The sequence below is a fragment of the Neofelis nebulosa genome, chromosome 15 (genome assembly GCF_028018385.1).
Source record: "Neofelis nebulosa isolate mNeoNeb1 chromosome 15, mNeoNeb1.pri, whole genome shotgun sequence".
Taxonomy (NCBI): Eukaryota; Metazoa; Chordata; class Mammalia; order Carnivora; family Felidae; genus Neofelis; species Neofelis nebulosa.
Window position 1 is genome coordinate 43,694,716 of NC_080796.1, and position 18,544 is coordinate 43,713,259.

Here is an 18,544-nt window from a genome sequence, read left to right on the forward strand (position 1 = left end):
ACTGTAGAATGTACAACACCAAGGGTGAACCCTAATGAACTTTTGGTGATAACGATGTGTCAGTGTAGGTTCATGAATTGTAACAAAAATACCACTCTGGTGGGGGTTAGGGAAAGCTATGCATATGTGGGAGCACAGGGGGGCTCTAGAGGAAATCTCTGTAACTTTCTTATAATATTGCTGTGAACCTAACACTACTCTAAAAAAAAATGAAAGTTTTTAAAAAAAGTAATGATATGGTAGTAAATTCCCTGCCACTGGAAGTGTTCTTTGTACAAGTTCAATAACTCTCAGGAAGCTCAGCAGATTTTCATGCATTTAGTTGGCAGGTTGGACAAAATAAGTGTGTGTGTGTGTGTGTACACATTCTGTTTCAAGTTAAAGATACTTTGAAAAAGAAAACAAATGTCAAAGGAGTACTAGATTGAGTGGGACAAGTTTGTATTCTATGAACTGAAGATAATTTTATAGAGTTCCTATCGAAAATTTCAAAATCTTCATTCCCTGACACTTCATATCCTTTTTCCTTGGTTTATTTTTTTTTGTTTGCCCTTCCTATCTCACATACTGTATATATATATATATTTTTTATGTTTACCCTGTTTATTACTTTTCTTCCCTGCCAGAACTTTTCTTTGAGTGTAGAGATTATCATCTGTTGGGTCTGCTACTGTATCTCTAGTACACAGAACAGTGCCTAGCATGAAGGGCTCAATAAATACTGGTTGAATGAATGGATGTCTGCGAGGTTACCGTAGGTATTACCTACTTATGTGAAAACAATCAATAATTGTGTGACTATTGTGTGACTGAAAACCTTTCCGATTTTTTTAATTACAGAAGGCTTTAAGACCGGATATGGGCTATAATACATTAGCCAACTTTCGAATAGAAAAGAAAATTGGTCGCGGGCAATTTAGTGAAGTTTATAGAGCAGCCTGTCTCTTGGATGGAGTACCAGTAGCTTTAAAAAAAGTGCAGGTAAGATGATTTTAATTTTATGTAAATCAATGTAAAATTATACTATGTGAATAATAAATACAGGAAAGTATGTCCTAAATGATTGGATAATGACAGTCTTGAGAATACTAGAAAGGAATAAAAATTATACTTTAAAAGCTTGAATTGAGTGTAGTACACAGTAGAAATTAATTTTTAATTTTAATATTACTTCTAGGCTTTAAAAATTGAGCTGGTTTTGTTCACCTAGGTTCAGTAATGACTGGAATGATCCTAGAAAAGCTTTTACAACTCTAGATTTTAAGAGGCAGATTTGAGTTATCACCACCTGCTCCTAACCAGACATGTAACTAGATGTCACATCCTTAGCTGTGGCTATAGGCCTCACGATAGGAAAGTAGACTTTACAAAATGTATTGCCTGAAGTTAGTAAGTGGCATTCAGGATTAGGGTGGGGTGTTAAATTAATGTGGAGAACCACAGTGGCAGTAAATGAAAGAAAAACGAAGTGAGCTTGATTTACTGGAAAATTACAAAAAGAATGAAGTAGATGCAAACAGAAGATTGATAACCTGTTTGAAATTTTCCATCTTGTATTTGTATCATTCTGGAAGCAGTTTTGCTCTTCAGTCCTGACTTTTTGTCTTGTTTCCCTCAGATTCGTTTTTCTTGCTCCAGCACCCCTTACAAGTCCTACCCTAAGTCTAGCGTCCTAGTTCCACTGAAATGTACTTGCCAGAGCCCTAGAAGTTTCACTTGTCCTAACGAGTCTAGAAAGTGTAACTTCACTTGCCCTCTGGTCTAGACAGTACTTGTCTTTCTGCCTTAGAGTATGTTTGACATCATTCAGCTTTGCTTCACATTTTTCACATAAGGTAGTTATTGTTCACACTTGCCCATGGACTTCCCATTTGATTCCACAACCCTGATATATCTTTTCTGTGTAGTGACCTGTGAGACCAAAGTTTCCTCTTATTATTTTTTTTTTGTAACTTTGTAACTTCTTTACATATACATACATATCTATGTGTGTGTGTGTATATATACATACATATATATATATATATGTATGTATATATAAATATTTATTTTGAGAGAGAGAGAGAGAGAGAGAGAAAGAAAGCATGAGTGGGGGAGGGGCAGAGAGAGAGGGAGACACAGAATCTGAAGCAGGCTTCAGGCTCTGAGCTGTCAGCACAGAGCCTGATGTGGGGCTCAAACCCACGAACCGTGAAATCATGACCTGAGCTGAAGTTGGACACTTAGCTGACTGAGCCACCCAGGCACCTCTTTTTTGCAACTTCTTAAAGGATCAGTATACTTGGCAACAGCTATTATAGAGATGAGCAGTTTTCACTTACATTTTTAAGGAAATGTTAAATGTTTATAGAAGACGTTATGTGGCGCATATTAGATATAAAAAAATAATAGAAATGCCCTTGTATACATCACCTGGCTTAAGAAATACAACATTAGAAAAAAATTTTTGATCTAGATTTGCTATTCCCTTCCCTCAGAGGTAACCATATCTGGAATTTTGTGTTTTAACATTCCTTTGCTTTTCTTTATAGTTTTCCCCACATCTGTATAAATATCTAAATAAATCTATTGTTTGCTTTGCATTTTTTGAACTTTAAATAACTATTGTCACCTGTTCGTGCATGTGACTGTTATGTCATGTTCCATTGCTCTTGTTACATGCTGCTTGCTGTTTGGGTTGTTTATAAGTTGTTTACTATTATAAACAATACTTTGTGGTTTTCTTAAGAGCCTTTCCTGGTACACACATGCCAGTCTTTCTCTTTTGTGTATGCCTGGGAATGGAAATGACGAGCCACAGGGAATGCATGTGGTTGGTTCTCTAAGTTGATACCGGGTTATTTGCCATAGTGGGATGGGTTGACTTTCACCAGCAGCTTATGAGAGTAGCTTATGAGAGTGTTCTTTCTTTTTATATACCACTTACAGCTTAAGAAAGATAGAATATAGAATGCAGATATTAATGTTCACAAAGCAGATGTCTTTGGAAGGACTATTCCCTTACAAAAGAACTCTTTGACCCATTTTAAAAATGTATTTATTGAATTTCTACTATGCAACTCTAGGCACTGAGAGAAATAAAAGAGAAGGTAGTCATATTATTCCTGCACTCCAGAGGAAAAAGAGTCTTTGTGGAACAATTACATGTGAACACTGTGGCATGGATTCCTGATTTAAATAGGAGTCTCCGTTTGAGCGGTGGGTAGAATCAGAACCTTGGCCAGGCTATCAGTGTGAGAGCAGATTGTGGAGAGCACTGAACAGGAATTTGAAGACTAGGAAAGTAAGGATTCACTGCAGATTCTCAAATCGAGGGATGATCTTCAAAATTCATTCTTTTCAAAATAAAATTACAACCTTAACACACAGAATGGACTGGAAAGAAGACAGCTGCTGACATGCCGCAGGCCATGAAGGCCGGAGGATAGATGGAGTGAGAAATCATTTGGAGGTCCCTGGAGGCCTCCTTCTCCACCTTCCCACTGATTCTGAGTGTAGAAAAACAGACAAGGCTCCATTCCACCTCTAACGATTGCGTTTTAAATCACAGGATTTCGTCATAAAAAATACTTAGACAAGGAGGGAAGAAAGGAGGAAAAGAGGGAGAGAGGAGGAAAGAACAAAAGCTCTTCTAGTTCTCTCACAGTGCCATCTGAGTTGTTTCTTGTCTGCATTTTTCTTTTGATTAGGAATTTGAAAGGATGATGTGAGTTAATATGGGCAATCATATTTCCATTCAGTATCAGATGCCCCCTCCACCTGTTCCCATTTTGCACTGTGATAAACCTCAGTCAACAGTCTCCTGCCGTGAGGAGTTAGCATTTGTCCCTTTGGGTTATGTTGTTTGTCTCTGCTTTATCAAGTGTTGATATTGTGGCATCTTCTAGTTTAAACGTAACTTCTTTATAGAACAGAGGTGATGTCGTGAAGATATTCCTCGCTTATTTAATTAGGGAATAGTGTCTTAGCCTCTGTGAGGAGAAATGTATTTGCATTTCAGATATGTTATTGATTTTGGTGATGTATTACACTTGTGCTGAACAGTAAATCCCATGCTCCCTCCTTAAAAAATTCTCTGTAGCTTGAAATGAAAATGTTTAAAATATTGTTAACCAGACTGCCTTCCTTTCTGAAGACTCTTAGGCCCTCCTCAAAAACTTCATAGTCAAATACTGACTTTCCTCATGCATCTTGTTATTTTGAGGTGAGGTTACTTGGCTGAAGAGCTGTATTACTGTTCCCAGCTCTGCTAGAACCCTTCCTGAATACTGTGCTCGCTTTTATAATTCACTTTTCTGCTTATAAATCGTTAAGGAGACACGTTAGAGTTACCATCCAGGCTTCCTCAGCTTCATTTTCAAAGCATTTCTTGACTTTGTCCCACATAACCAAGTTTTACTTTTTCAAAATCCTTAAAAAATAAAAAAATAAAAAAAATAAAGCAATGTCCTAACCTCTGGTGACTTTCCTACAGGTTTGCCTGTTGTCTGTGTGTGGAAAGAAGAGTATACTGAATGCATGTGACTTTGAAATCAGAGATCTGAGAGCCAACAGTATATGACAACATTTACCAATCTTTTTGAAAATGTACTCATATCCCATCATGATTCATTGGCCAAAATTAAGATGGTGCCTTAACTGATGTGACTTTTTTGCAATTCCATCTGCCGAGATGGCTTCCATCTCTTGCTGTTTCCTTTCTTTGCCGCTTCCCTCACTATTGCTCATTCACTCAGTCCACCTACTGTTGATATATTGATCACCTAGTGTTCGGTGGACAGGGGGGAAGGCCTTGGGAATTTAAGATAAATAACGGGAGTCATGGGATTCGAATAGAAGTGCAACAGAGACCAATCTGAAGTCACAGGTTAGTCACCGGCATGGGAGCAGCCTCCAAGAACACGGGTGAGAGGAGGTTGGGAAAAGTCTTCATAGAGGCTGTGAGCTGGGTCTCAGAACCTCAGTTCTTTGTGTTGGGAGACTATCAAAAGAATTGTTTTGATCTGGTACATGAAATCTCTATATCATGCTTCTTAGTTCATTGATTAGAGCTATGTAATTGGAATTGATTTTTATTTTACTAGTCTTACGATAGTACTGTAGTATGAATTTTGGGTCTTACTGTGTCTCAGTCCTTTGATTTTTTGTTACCCTAATTTTCTAATAGTAGGTGAAACATTTTGATCCTTGGTTTGTTAGTGCTTAAGTTCTCTTTGCTTACTCTTAAGTTTTATGTCCAGATAACGCTGTTTTTCTGTGGGACATCCATTGTCATTGACATTCATTAGAATGAATGGAAAGTACTTTTGTATGGTACTTACAAAGATAAGGTGATAATATGTTTTGTTCAAATTTACCCTTTTGATCCAAGTGATCTCAAAACAACTTCTTGAAGGGACAAATACTCTTTGATATTTACTGCTGTATTTATATTTGATTATTATTATAAAGCATTCATCAAGAATATCACTTTTTAAAGTATATTGATGAACATAACTTATTTTTTTAACATATGTCAATTTTAGTTTCTAGGTTCTGTATGTTTTCACGTAATTAGAAGTTGGGATTACTTGCATTTAGAAATTTGTGAACAATGATAACTTCTTCCATAATGCATACTGATTATAATGCATTCATAATCTCTACAACTATATATTCAGTCTCTTTCAGTATTCACTGTGATTACTGAATTTCCTGCAGCTTTTATCAGCTTCGTTATTTAATCTCTTTGGATTTCCTGTGAACCTTCCAATAGTTATTTGAACAAATGAAAATTGGAAAGTATTTGTAAGAATAATCTATATATTATATTTTTTAAAATTGAAGAATAATTTAATAATTGATGCGTTTACTTGTTAAGGAGACACAAGCTTTTATCTTAAAAATGAAAGCTTCTTATTTTTATTTATTTGTACTTGCAAGTGAGAAAAAGGCATATAAGAAAAAGAGCAGATTTTTAGTTTTCTTGAAAGTTTAGAGAATAGGGCATTCTAGTTAACAACATTTTGGAGTTATAATGAATTACCATACGTGGCATAAATAGATTATCAACATTGAAATATTTAAATGAGATAATGGACATCGATGAAATAATTTAGTTCTTTGTCCTTTTTTGATGTTTCACAGTGTTTTTTCTTTAGCATCTTATGGTGTCTCAGGGTTGTTATTGTGCTAACCCAAGTTTTGATTATATGGGTTTATCTTAAAATTTTTAAATGATAAAACTCTTCTACTGGCCAAGCCTAGTGAATATATATAGTTGAAGTAACTTTTTATTTGTGCTGTTGAAGACTTTTGATATGCTCATTTAATATTTATCAAGGACTTACTATATGGCAGGCACTGGATTTGACAGTGGGATACAGCTGAGTTCAACATTTTTGTTGAGAGGGGGTGGATAGACAGTAAGTCAAATAATTATAGGTAAGAAGGAAATGACACATCAGGCTCTGTGCTGACAGCTCAGAGACTGGAGCCTGCTTCCGATTCTGTATCTCCATCTCTCTGCCCCTCCCCCACTTGCACTCTGTCTCTGTTTTTCTCAAAAATAAGCAAACATTAAAATATATATATATATATATATATATATATATGTATATGAGTGTGTACTCCCAGAAAACACAAGAGGTGAGTTTTAAGAAGCTGCAGGTGTTGAAGCAACAGATTATTCTACACAGGTGTCAGTATGAAAGTCAAAGGATGCTATTACAGGCAGAGAAGGAAGGCTGTTTTGGGAGAAATGGGGCAACTGGTAAAAAAAAGTCTCGAAGCAGAGATGAAAAATCCATCCAGCGCACAGGTAGAGTTAAGACCAGATGAATTAGAACAGCTATGCAGTTTGTGAAAGCAAAGCAGACAGCAAAGACTTTGTGTCAAACAGGAGATGGCATTTTCCACCGAGCATGGTGGAAAATACACCAAGTGCATACACCAAGAGGCAGCAGCTTCCGAGTAGTCATTTTTAACTTCCACTGTGGACATTGTAATCGTGTATCTGCTGATCTGTGGTTCTTCCTATACTGTGCTTAAAATGCATTCAAATGGGAAGTGTAAGAGAGTACAACATGTCCAAGAGTAAGGGGAACTCCAAGCAAAACTCCAAGAAATACCCTGAACCCTTCCATGCCATGGGACATGGAACAATGATAACATGTGAATAGAGAAATGAAGTCATACACAGTGGAAATTAACCATGACTGGGAATTAGCAGGACAGAGAGAGATTCTAAAGTGGAGGCATCTGTATTGCTTAAATAGCTGACAAAGGTCCAAGTGAGTTAACAACTGAGATCAGATCTTGAATAAGAGGTCTGAAGAAAATGAAATAATGAATGCATGGTAATCAAGATGAGGTCAAAGAACAACTTTTGTTGGAAACAGGGGATGGAAGAGAAGTGGGAATTTAACTACAGAAGGAGTAAGGTAAGTGCAGGGTAAGCGATGGACTGAGAGGGCTGACTGAGTGCCATGGAGTGAGGCATGCTGAGAAACCATGAGGTCTGGTCTCAAAAGAGTCAACATGGTACCAAGCAATGGACATGAGATCATGACCTGAGCCGAAGTTGGATGCTTAACTGAGCCACCCAGGCACCCCTGGGATTACACACTCTTGATTCTTCTCCCTCTCTGGGTATCCCTTTTCTGTCCCCTTCAATGGTTTTCTTTTCCTAACTCTTTATGGGGCACAGTTATAATTTTGGATCCTTTGGTTCTTCTATAGCCACATTCTCATTCACAGCTTCCAACATACCTTCGTAGGGTAGCTTCTTAATCTATACAGGCCCTGACTAAGTTTTGCTGAGCTTTAGTCTCAGAATAAATTTAGAATAATTTAGAATAATATTAGAATAAAAGTGAATTTCCTGTGATAATTTTTAGAGTTTTGTTTTGTTTTGTTTTTGTTTTTAATTTTGAAGAAACCTATCAAACAGGGCTTCCTGATGGACTCCTCGAGGTTGGATCACTGCTAGCCTGTTGAGTTAAAAGGCATTTCTTTGGAAACAAAAGTTTTTAATAGTCAAAGAGTAATTAGTGACACTCACAGGTATCTAGTTCTATACCACCATTTACCAGGACCTTAAGGAATCCACAAGAAAGAAATTGAGGCCTGTCTTATAATTTGCAGTTCAAACATGTTGATGCATTAAGAGAGAAAGGCTGACAGAAGCTAGATCCTAGGCCTTGGTGTTATAAAGAGAGCAAGTTTCTGGCATCAGTGTAGAACTCTTCCTGCACTCACCTTGCTTAGCGCTTTGCCCCTCCTCCTCCATCCCAATCTCTCCACCCTTTAAGTGCCTCTGTATTTAGTCAGGGAAGTGCTGGTGGTAGAGACCTTAATTATTTGGACGTTAACTTGTTCAATGATTGTGGTTTATATCTAGAGAGTTCACAGCCCTCGTGCTGTGGATTGTTTTACTCTCCCACCCCCACCCCCCACTCATCCTCTACCCCTTCAAATAAGAGAGACAGGCTCTGGAAGGGAAAGTCTGAGCTACCCAAGCACCCTGTGATTACACAATCTTGATTCTCCTCCCTCCCCAGGTATCCCTTTTCTGTCCCTTTCAATGGCTTTTCTTTTCCTAACCCTTTATGGGGCACTTTCCACAGTTATAATTTTGGATCCTTCGGTTCTCCTGTAGCCACATTCTCATTCACAGCTTCCAATGTACCTTTGTACACCTTCAAATAAGAGAGACCGGCTCTGGAAGGGAAAGTCTGCCTACCAGTCAACAAGTAAGAGAACCAGAAATGTACAGGCTGATAATAAAAATATTCCTTAAAGCTCCTCTCCCCTCACTCCAGCAATGGTTAGGGAATGGTCTGTACAGCCACTGGTCAGTTGGAATAAGGGATGGAAGCATCACTATGGCACCAGGTAAAGAAGGCAAGAACACTGGGATGAAGAAAGGCATAATCCAGGGGTGACTGAGGTTTTGTCATATGGAGTACAGTGACTCAATTTAGGGACAGTTCAGTTCATTTAGTCATGCTCTATAAAGCTGGGGAGGCCTAGGGAATATTTGGGTAAGATTTTTATTTATGTAATATCTATTTAAAGTGAGATATACCAGGTTTTTCAAGCTTCCTTAGTATATAATTTTTAAGTACTTTCATTGCTACATTTTAAGTGTTGTTTTTTTTTTTTTTTTCCCTAACAAATTGACATATGCCTTTTCAAGGACATTTCTGTTAAGTTACTTGAAGGTCCTCTTTTTCCTCTTAAAGATATCCGGTGTTATCCTTTTCAGTTTCATCAGTCATGAGTAATTTTTGGCAAAATTTGAAGATGACAAAAGAAAACTTTTAAAAATGATTCAGAAAGTACTGAGAATTTATTAGCCAGTACTTGCCTAAACACTGTTAGTAACTTTGCTCTTACCAAGTGTACTAAAAACCCAAAGAAACTTGAGTAGAGCTCAAAAAGATGGCTTCTGGAGCAAAGCTTGTAAATATCCTATGAAAGCTATTTTTACAAACTCTAGATTTTGTTTTTCCTTGTGTGTTGTCTTTTCTTGCTCATGAAATCAGACAGTCTTGAATCTATGTCTGGGAATGATTTGATCTAAATCTCCAGTTTTTATTTTTGTCTTGACTTGCTGGCTGAGAGAAAAAGAAAGATAAGATACTAATGAATTTCTGATTAAATGTATTTATAAATGTATTTGGTTCAGATTTTAGTTTTGCCTCAAATGTACCAGCCATGCTTATCTCTCAGTGAATAAGGAAAGACTTTGATATTATTGAAAATTCAGTTAAAAATAAAAGTTAATTTGTAATACTAAATTAGTTATAATTTGAATTAGAAATTCATGATTTCTGTGGAGCACACTTCCATCTTGCTATGTTGTGTCTATTTGGAGTTTCCTAAAGCACTTGGACACATCTTTTTCTCATCTCATTCACTAGCTTTGCCTTATAAGTATTTTCCCCATCATAGATACATTGATTATTGGGAGGTTAGATTTATACATGTCTCCAAATTTATGATTTTCTTCATTTTAATTACTAGTACCAGAATGAACCTTTCTCTTTTTCATTAAAAAAAAAAAAGTTTTCAGGAATTCCTTTAAAATCTAAGACATTTAACATTTTGTATTTCCCTGCATTTCTTCCAATTATATCAAGTCCATTGTGACTAGGAGGTCCTAAGAATGGCATTAGCATTCATGATTTGGTGAGAATCAGTTATTTCTCTTGCCATTTTGATTTTTAACCATAAATAGTCTCTCTGGGTATATTTCATAACTATACTAATATCAAGTTCAAAATTTTGTTTACATTAATATTTATTATTTAACTTGTTACATAAGTAATATCAATTTTTCTGCCATCATTTGGCAATTTGAGGAATGTGTGCCTTTTTGTGTGAAATTGCTGAGTGTAGAGATGCTTGGGTGGCTCATTTGGTTAAGTGTCCAACCCTTGATTTCAGCTCAGGTCGTGATCTCATGGTTTGTGGGATCGGGCCCCATGTAGGGCTCTGTGCTGACAGCTTGGAGCCTGCTTAGGATTCTTTCTCTCCCTTCCTCTTTGCCCCTCCCCCACTAGCTTGCTCTCCCTCTCTCTTTCTTGCTCAAAAATAAATAAATTAAAAAGAAGAAATTGCTAAGTATGAAGCAATTTAATGAAGCAAAAGTAATGAACTTTTGATTTTACTTATTTCTATAAGAAATCTTTCTTTTTTTAAAAAATATATTTTATTATTTTTTAATTTAATTTATTATTTTTTTTTCAATTTACATTCAAGTAAGTTATCATATAATGCAACAATGATTTCAGGAGTAGATTCCTTAATGCCCCTTACCCATTTACCCCATCCCCTCCTTGCCACAACCCTTCCAGTAACCCTCTGTTTGTTCTCCATGTTTAAGAGTTTCTTATGTTTTGTCTCCCTCCCTGTTTTTATATTATTTTTGCTTCCCTTCCCTTATGTTCATCTGTTTTGTATCTTAAAGTCCTCATATGGTGAAGTCATATGTGTTGGTTTTCATGTGTTGGTTGGCTATCTGGATGTCTTCTTTGGAGAAGTGTCTATTCATGTCTTTTGCCCATTTCTTCACTGGATTATTTGTTTTTTGGGTGTTGAGTTTGATAAATTCTCTATAGATTTTGGATACTATCCCTTTATCTAATATGTGGTTTGCAGATATCTTCTCCCATTCCGTTGGTTGCCTTTTAGTTTTGCTGATTGTTCCCTTCGTGGTGCAGAAGCTTTTTATTTTGATGAGGTCCCAGTGGTTTATTTTTGCTTTTGTTTCCCTTCCTTCTGGTGATGTGTTGAATAAGAAGTTGCTGCAGCCAGGGTCAAAGAGGTTTTTGTCTGCTTTCTCCTCGAGGATTTTGGTGGCTTCCTGTCTCATATTTAGGCCTTTCATCCATTTTGAGTTTATTTTTGTGTATGATATAAGAAAGTGGTCCAGTTTCATTTTTCTGCATGTCGCTGTCCAGTTTTCCCAGCACCACTTGCTGAAGAGACTGTCTTTATTCCATTGGATATTCTTTCTTGCTTTGTCAAAGATTAGTTAGCCATACGTTTGTGGGTCCATTTCTGGGTTCTCTATTCTGTTCCATTGATCTGAGTGTCTATTCTTGTGCCAGTACCATACTGTCTTGATGATTACAGCTTTGTAATACAGCTTGAAGTCTGTCTATAAGAAACCTTTCTGAAGTATTCTGCTTTCCTGCACGTATAATCCCTGCCAGACATACTCCATCCCCTTGAGGGTCTCACATCACTTTGTACAAGTAGTGCTGAGTAGATTGTGTGTTCATTTCCTTTGTTCCAGGTTGCATTCTGCATCTGGCAGTGTGCATCTTTAGGACTGCAAGCTTGTTTTCTTGTTTGTATCCACGGTAAAATCTAGTAAGTTGACAACACAGTTTTGTGAATGAAAGAAAGCAAGAATGAGCCAATTTATTTATGTTAATTGTCTTTATGTGTAGTGCAGTTCTTAGCTATTTCACATTAAAACTTGAAAAACATAAATTTGATATTAAAACTTTTCATTAGAAAATAAATAAGTAAAAATAAATAAAGTTGAAGACTATGTAGAAATATGAGAAGTATTTTGCTGTAAGTCAGGTGAAAAAGCATATATAATGCATACTGCCTCTGTTTTCACTATCTAAAACACACATACATTTGTACAAGAAATGGAAGAGTGAGCACAAGCTAAAATTCTTTAAGAAAGTGATTTTGCCAATTTTTTGTTTAAAAATTTTATTTATATTTTCTTTAATTTTTTTAATTAAGGGAAAATTAGAACTATATGCATGTTTGGATGTTAAAAATGATAGTAAGCAAACATTTCCTCTTATAAGTTGTATTTATTCCCCCATATTCTGTATTTTCTTTTATGCCTTAGATATCTGTTATTTCTGGCTAGCAGAATCTTAACAATTTTTTCAAAGTTCAGCTTTAATGTTACCCACTCCTCACATGGGGATTCCTTCTTTAGATTTTTTTTTAATGTTTTTATTTATTTTTGAGACAGAGAGAGACAGAGCATGAGCAGGGGAAGGGCAGAGAGAGAGGGAGACACAGAATCTGAAGCAGGCTCCAGGCTCCGAGCTGTCAGCACAGAGCCCGACATGGGGCTCGAACTCACTTAGTGTGAGATCATGACCTGAGCTGAAGTCTGACGCTCAACCAACTGAGCCACCCAGGTGCCCTGGAGATTCTTTCTTTAGATTTCTCATACTGCACTTTGCACACACATGTATTTTAGTACTTATTAGTTAGTTGTATATGTATTGGACTTCGCAAGAGTCTAGGCTATTCACGAAAACAGACTCCAGAGCTGGAACGATCTGGATTCAAATGCTTGTTCTGTCACTTACTAATTTTACAACCATAAGCATATATTTAACCTCTCTGAGTCTCAGTCCTTTTTCTAAATTGAAGCCAGTGCTACCTACCTTATAGGAACATGGTAAAGATTGTAGCAGCATATATAAGAGGCTACACCCTCTAGTAGGTGTTCAATAATTTCTGCTGGAGTCAAAAAGACTTGGATCATGACTGCCACTCCTTTCAGGTTATATACCTACTTTTCCTGGAACATATTGGCGGTCTGAATCAGGAGGACTTGGTCAAGTTGATGACTATAAATGTCATTAAAGTTGTTTTGTTATATGACTAGGGTTTTTTTTTGTTTTTTTTTTCCTTTAGAGACAGAGAGAGAGCGAGCATGCAATGGGGGAGATGGGCAGGAGAAGGGGGGGTGGGGAGAGAGAGAGAGACAGACAGACAGACAGACAGAGAACCTCAAGCAGGCTCCATGCTCAGCATGAAGCTGGATGTGGGGCTTGATATCATGACCCTGAGCTGAAAGCAAGAGTTGGATGCTCAACCAATTTAGCCACCCAGGCACCCCTATGATTAGGGTTTTAATCAGCTTGTAGTCATGACTTATCCAGATATATTCTCCAATATTTAGCATATTGCTTATTTGTTTGTTTATTTATTTGTTTATTTATTTATTTATTTTCCACACACTTAGAGCACTGATAGCGTTCTTTGTTTTCAGACACATCCTAATATCCATTTTATTATATTATATATTTTTATACTTTTCACATTAGACCCATATTTCTCAACCTTTTACTCATTATTACCCCCAGGAGCCTTTTTAGATAGTTTTTCCTAATTGCTCCTCTCCCTTAGGAAATTTTAATTCCACAGATAAGAGTAGATCTGTTTATGTGTTGTATGTATATCTGTGACATACTGTTAAAAAGGGCAAGATTTTGTCACTGCTCTTTCCAAAGAAACAGTTTGGAGTGATAGCTTCCCTGTCACGGTGTGCATTTGACTTTTTAGACATGATTTGATTGTGTAGATTAATCATTCAGAGCCGGTGTTATATAGTTGGAAAACTCTGAGAGTAAATTCTGGCTGCTCCGTTAATTAGCTGTGTGAACTTTTGTCAGTTTCTTACGCTTTCTAAACCTACTTTCCCTCATCTATAAGATGGAAATATTGTCTTCTTAAGGATTAAATGAAAATTAAATGAGGTAGTTAATGTAGTTAATGTAATATGTTTAACACATATTAATTGTTCAATACATGTTAGCTCTTACTTTATTATGATCACAACATCCATTCTGTTTCATTTTAACCTAAGGCTTGAAATGTCTAGTGGTTCTCTTTTCTCATTGTTATTTTTTAAATTTGTTTGAAACGTTATTTATTTTGAGCAGGGGTGGGGGGGTGGGCAGAGAGAGAGAGAGGGAGAGAGAGAATCCCAAGCAGACTCCACACTGTTAGCACAGAGCCCAATGTGGGGCTCGATTCCACGAATCATGAGATCATGACTTGAGCCAATATCAAGAGTCAGATGCTCAATTGACTGAGCCACCTAGTCACCCTTCTTTTCTCAGTTTTAATACTCACTGCCTGTGAAGGGAAAATGTAAACTCTGGAGGTAACATGAGATAAAATACCTACGGCTTTTCAAAGCTCCTAAAATGCTAATCAGGAAGAAAATTTCTTAGTAGGTGTATAAACTATATGTAAAGTATTATAATGAATTTATGTGGTGTCTTGAGCCATAGATTATTAGTTTATTCTTGAACCATAGATTATTAGTTTATTAAATAATTCTGGATTCTATTTTTAGATATTTGATTTAATGGATTCCAAAGCACGTGCTGATTGTATCAAAGAAATTGATCTCCTTAAGGTAAATAAATGAACTATTGACTATTTTTAACATAGCTGAGCCTGTTGATAAAAGTGATTTATAAAAATACTGCACTTATAAGGAAAAAGATTTTTAAGACTTAACTTAGGCCGCATTGGTTTTAAGCAACATGATGTAAATTTGTATCTCACCATATGGAAGAATGTAGTTACCTTTTGGATTCATCATAAAATAATTTAATTGGGACATTTGGTAAAATTAGCTCCCCCCACTCCCCACCCCCCTGCTTTTCAAACTAGGAAATAAAATGAGCATAAAACATTGAAGAAATTTTTTCTTGACCATCCCAATTAGACGTATTCTAAAGGTTAAGTAACATAAATGTGTATTGGTATTATCCAAAGTTCAAGATATAATACAGATGTATATCTCAAGATGTAATATATTGAGAATGTGGACTGATCCAACTGGGTACATGATTTTTATAATATTTCTGTAACATTTTCCCAGATTTAGAGAGGGTGATGTAAATAAAGAGTATGTCATAATTAGCTTTTCAGTTTCTTATCCACTCAAAGAATGCAACTGAAATTTCAGTTATCTCTAAACTGCTTTTATTCTAGTGAAATTTCCTTGGGGAATGATGTAGCTTGTGTTCTGTTTTCAGCTACTAGATAAGACTTGGATGTTTTTATGCCGTACGTTTTTGTTTGTGCCTAACATGAATCAGATTTATCAAAAAAGATAAGAGTAAGATCAAAATGAACCATACTTTCCATCTGTTCTGTTAGTTGTAGTTATTTCCTGGGCCATGAAGCAACTGCTTTAAAAATAAATATAAATTGTTATAGAGAAGTATTATAGAAGATGTGGAGGAAAACCGTGTAAGTAGAAAGAAGAGAAGAAAATCATGTATATACCATCTGGGAGAATTCTTGAATAATTTTCTTTGAGAAACTATTTGTCTTATGTTATCTTGTTTAAAGATTGAACAAAAAGATTGTACAAAAGGATTGTCCGTGTGTATAGACTGATGTGTATATTTTTGCAAGGTCAAATTTTTCTTAGGATCATTTAATGACTCAACCCCATAGGTAAACTTATATCATTTGATGTAAAAATTATATTTAGATACAGTCGATGTCCTTTTATTTTGTTTTGTTTTAAACCACTGGTTATAGTTACATAAGGATCAGGCCAACTTCAAAACCGGAGTAGGAATACTTTATTTACCACTGAGCACCCGTAATGACAGTTCCCATTTTGAAGATATAATTTTTAGCAATTGGTGCTTTAATGATGTCATTCATTTATATATTTTTTTCAATATATGAAATTTATTATCAAATTGGTTTCCATACAACACCCAGTGCTCATCCCAAAAGGTGCCCTCCTCAATACCCATCACCCACCCTCCCCTTCATTTATATTTATATATTTATTGAACATAGTAATATGTACTTTCAAACTTTCTAAAAGTTTTCAAACTTTCTATTATGTCTAATAAAGAATATCAAAATAAACTGGTATCTACTTTTAGTAATTACAGTACATGTTTCAAAATTCACTGGCTTAAAGAAAAATATACATGATGTCATGTTAAGATTTCTAGCTTAAAAATGAAATGCAATAACTGAGTTTATTCTTCAGTTAAGAAACTATAAGTGATTCTTGATAATTTACAATTGAAAAAACTTTTCTGGTGCCTGTTTGTTTGTTTGTTTTTGTTTGTATGTTTTTCCATCAGCAACTCAACCATCCAAATGTAATTAAATATTATGCATCATTCATTGAAGATAATGAACTTAACATAGTTTTGGAATTAGCTGATGCTGGTGATCTATCCAGAATGATAAAGGTAAGGGTTTGTTTTGTTTTTTGTAAACTAAATATTTATTTTTTCTGATAAAAATTGTCTGTTAAACATACAGGTATATCAGATACTTTAAAGACCTCATTGTCATACTTTAACATATGATAGATATGTAGTGAATGACAGATCGTAGTGATGATTATGATTTTGAAGCTGGTTTATCTGGTGACGTTTACACTTCAACTGAGGTGTGTGAACACTCTGAAACCAACTTGGAAATAGACCAACAGATTTGTCTTCTGTAAGCTGAAGTTAAAATTTTGCAGCTTGATTTCTCTGAACAGACCACCCTTGATCCTGTATCTGTAGATATCAGGCAAAGGGTAACAGAAAGGGATTCTAGAGAATCTGGACCTGTTCCTAGGAGGGATTCATCAAAGAATAAAATGGGCTTTGCATTCAGACCTTGCACATCAAACCCTGATTCAACCACTTAAAAGTTTATTTAACTTTCTTTTCTAAGAGCATATAAATTGGTTTAAGTTCAGTTACAAGTTATAGAAACCCTCAAATTACAGTGTCCTAAACACTGCTTGTCCTTAGGCAAGTTACTTTCGTGTACCACAGTTTCTCAAAAACAAAATAATAATAGAACCTACTTCATAGGATTGTTGTTAATGATTACTTGATATTTATTCAGAGATAAGAACTGTGTCTCACACATAGTAAGGCTATGCAAATGGGAGCTAGTGCTGTATTATTATTGTTGTTAATTATATTTTTCTGTTACATAAAATTCTGGGGCTAATAGGGCAGCTCTGATCTATCAAATTCTCAGAAACCAAGCCTATTTATAGCTGATAAAGTCCCCTTTTGCCGGCATGTAGGGATATAGGATATTTGCTAGCTGTATCTTTTTTTTTTTTTTTAATTTTTTTTAAACATTTATTTTTGAGACAGAGAGAGACCATGAACAGGGGAGGGTCAGAGAAAGAGGGAGACACAGAATCTGAAACAGGCTCTAGGCTCTGAGCTATCAGCACAGAGCCCGACGCGGGGCTCGAACCCACGGACCGCAAGATCATGACCTGAGCCAAAGTCGGACGCTTAACCGACTGAGCCACCCAGGCGCCCCTCACTAGCTGTATCTTGAGGTACATTGCTGGATACTGCCACACAACATTTTTAGCTTCATCCCAGTGGCCAAAATTTGGTCTTATGAACATGTGTAGCTGCAAGGGAGGCTGGAATATATAGTCGTCATTTGGCTGGTCATGTGCCAGCTAAACTTCTACTATTCAGGAAGACATGTTGAACAGAGTGGAAATCAATGAAGACCAACTAAATGAGAAAAGCAAGGCTCTTTATTCTGAGCTTGCTATAGCACGCAAGGGAGTCAACCATTGTCACTGACATTTTACTAGAGATTCATAGGCAGGCAGAGGAATTAGAAAATCTTTATAATGGGAAAAATAAGCCTTTAGGTATGACCTGATTAGAGGCTGCTGGCCTGAAGGAGCTATAGGTGAGCTACTCAGAAGTGAGGCATATCATCTGGCTTTCTCTGGTTCGTCCTAAGTTGGAAGCAGGAACAAAAATTAGGGAAGCTGTCAGTTATTAATCAAGTCCTGGGCATTTGGGGCTGATTGTTACAGAGTTACTGTTCGGCTTCCTGGATTGTCACTAGAGACAGCAGTCTGGCTTCCTGCATGTCTGACATAGAAGGCTGGCGTCCTGGGTTGTTTGTTATGGATAAAAGGTTTCCTGGTCAGGTTGCTGAAGGTTGTGGTTCAAAGTTCTATTTTTATATGATCTGGCCATTGACTGTATATTTGGTCAACAGATATTGGAGCGCAGCTAGTAATCTCTGCCACATGGAGTTCTTAAAAACAATGTTGCTTTATATGCATTACCATATTTACTCTTCACAAGGACTCTGGCAGGTAAATTTGACACTTAGAGAAGACAGTCATCATCACTAGTAAATAGAAGGACTAGTGTGTGAAATTAAGTTTGTCTTCTGATACAAAATTACATGTGTTTTCCCTTAATGGCCCTTAGAGATTTTTGTATCACAGAACTCCTTT

General features: G+C 36.2%; 1 protein-coding gene across 2 annotated transcripts in view; it reads left to right on the forward strand.

Moving 5' to 3' along the window:
- NEK7 (NIMA related kinase 7) overlaps positions 1-18,544 on the forward strand; it is a 160,343-nt gene that overhangs the window by 85,663 nt on the left and 56,136 nt on the right. For both annotated transcript variants that reach the window (XM_058701298.1, XM_058701299.1), the window contains 3 exons: positions 841-981; positions 14,621-14,683; positions 16,392-16,502. In XM_058701298.1, the coding sequence (XP_058557281.1) occupies positions 841-981; positions 14,621-14,683; positions 16,392-16,502 (315 nt within the window). The remainder of the gene's footprint in view (positions 1-840; positions 982-14,620; positions 14,684-16,391; positions 16,503-18,544) is intronic.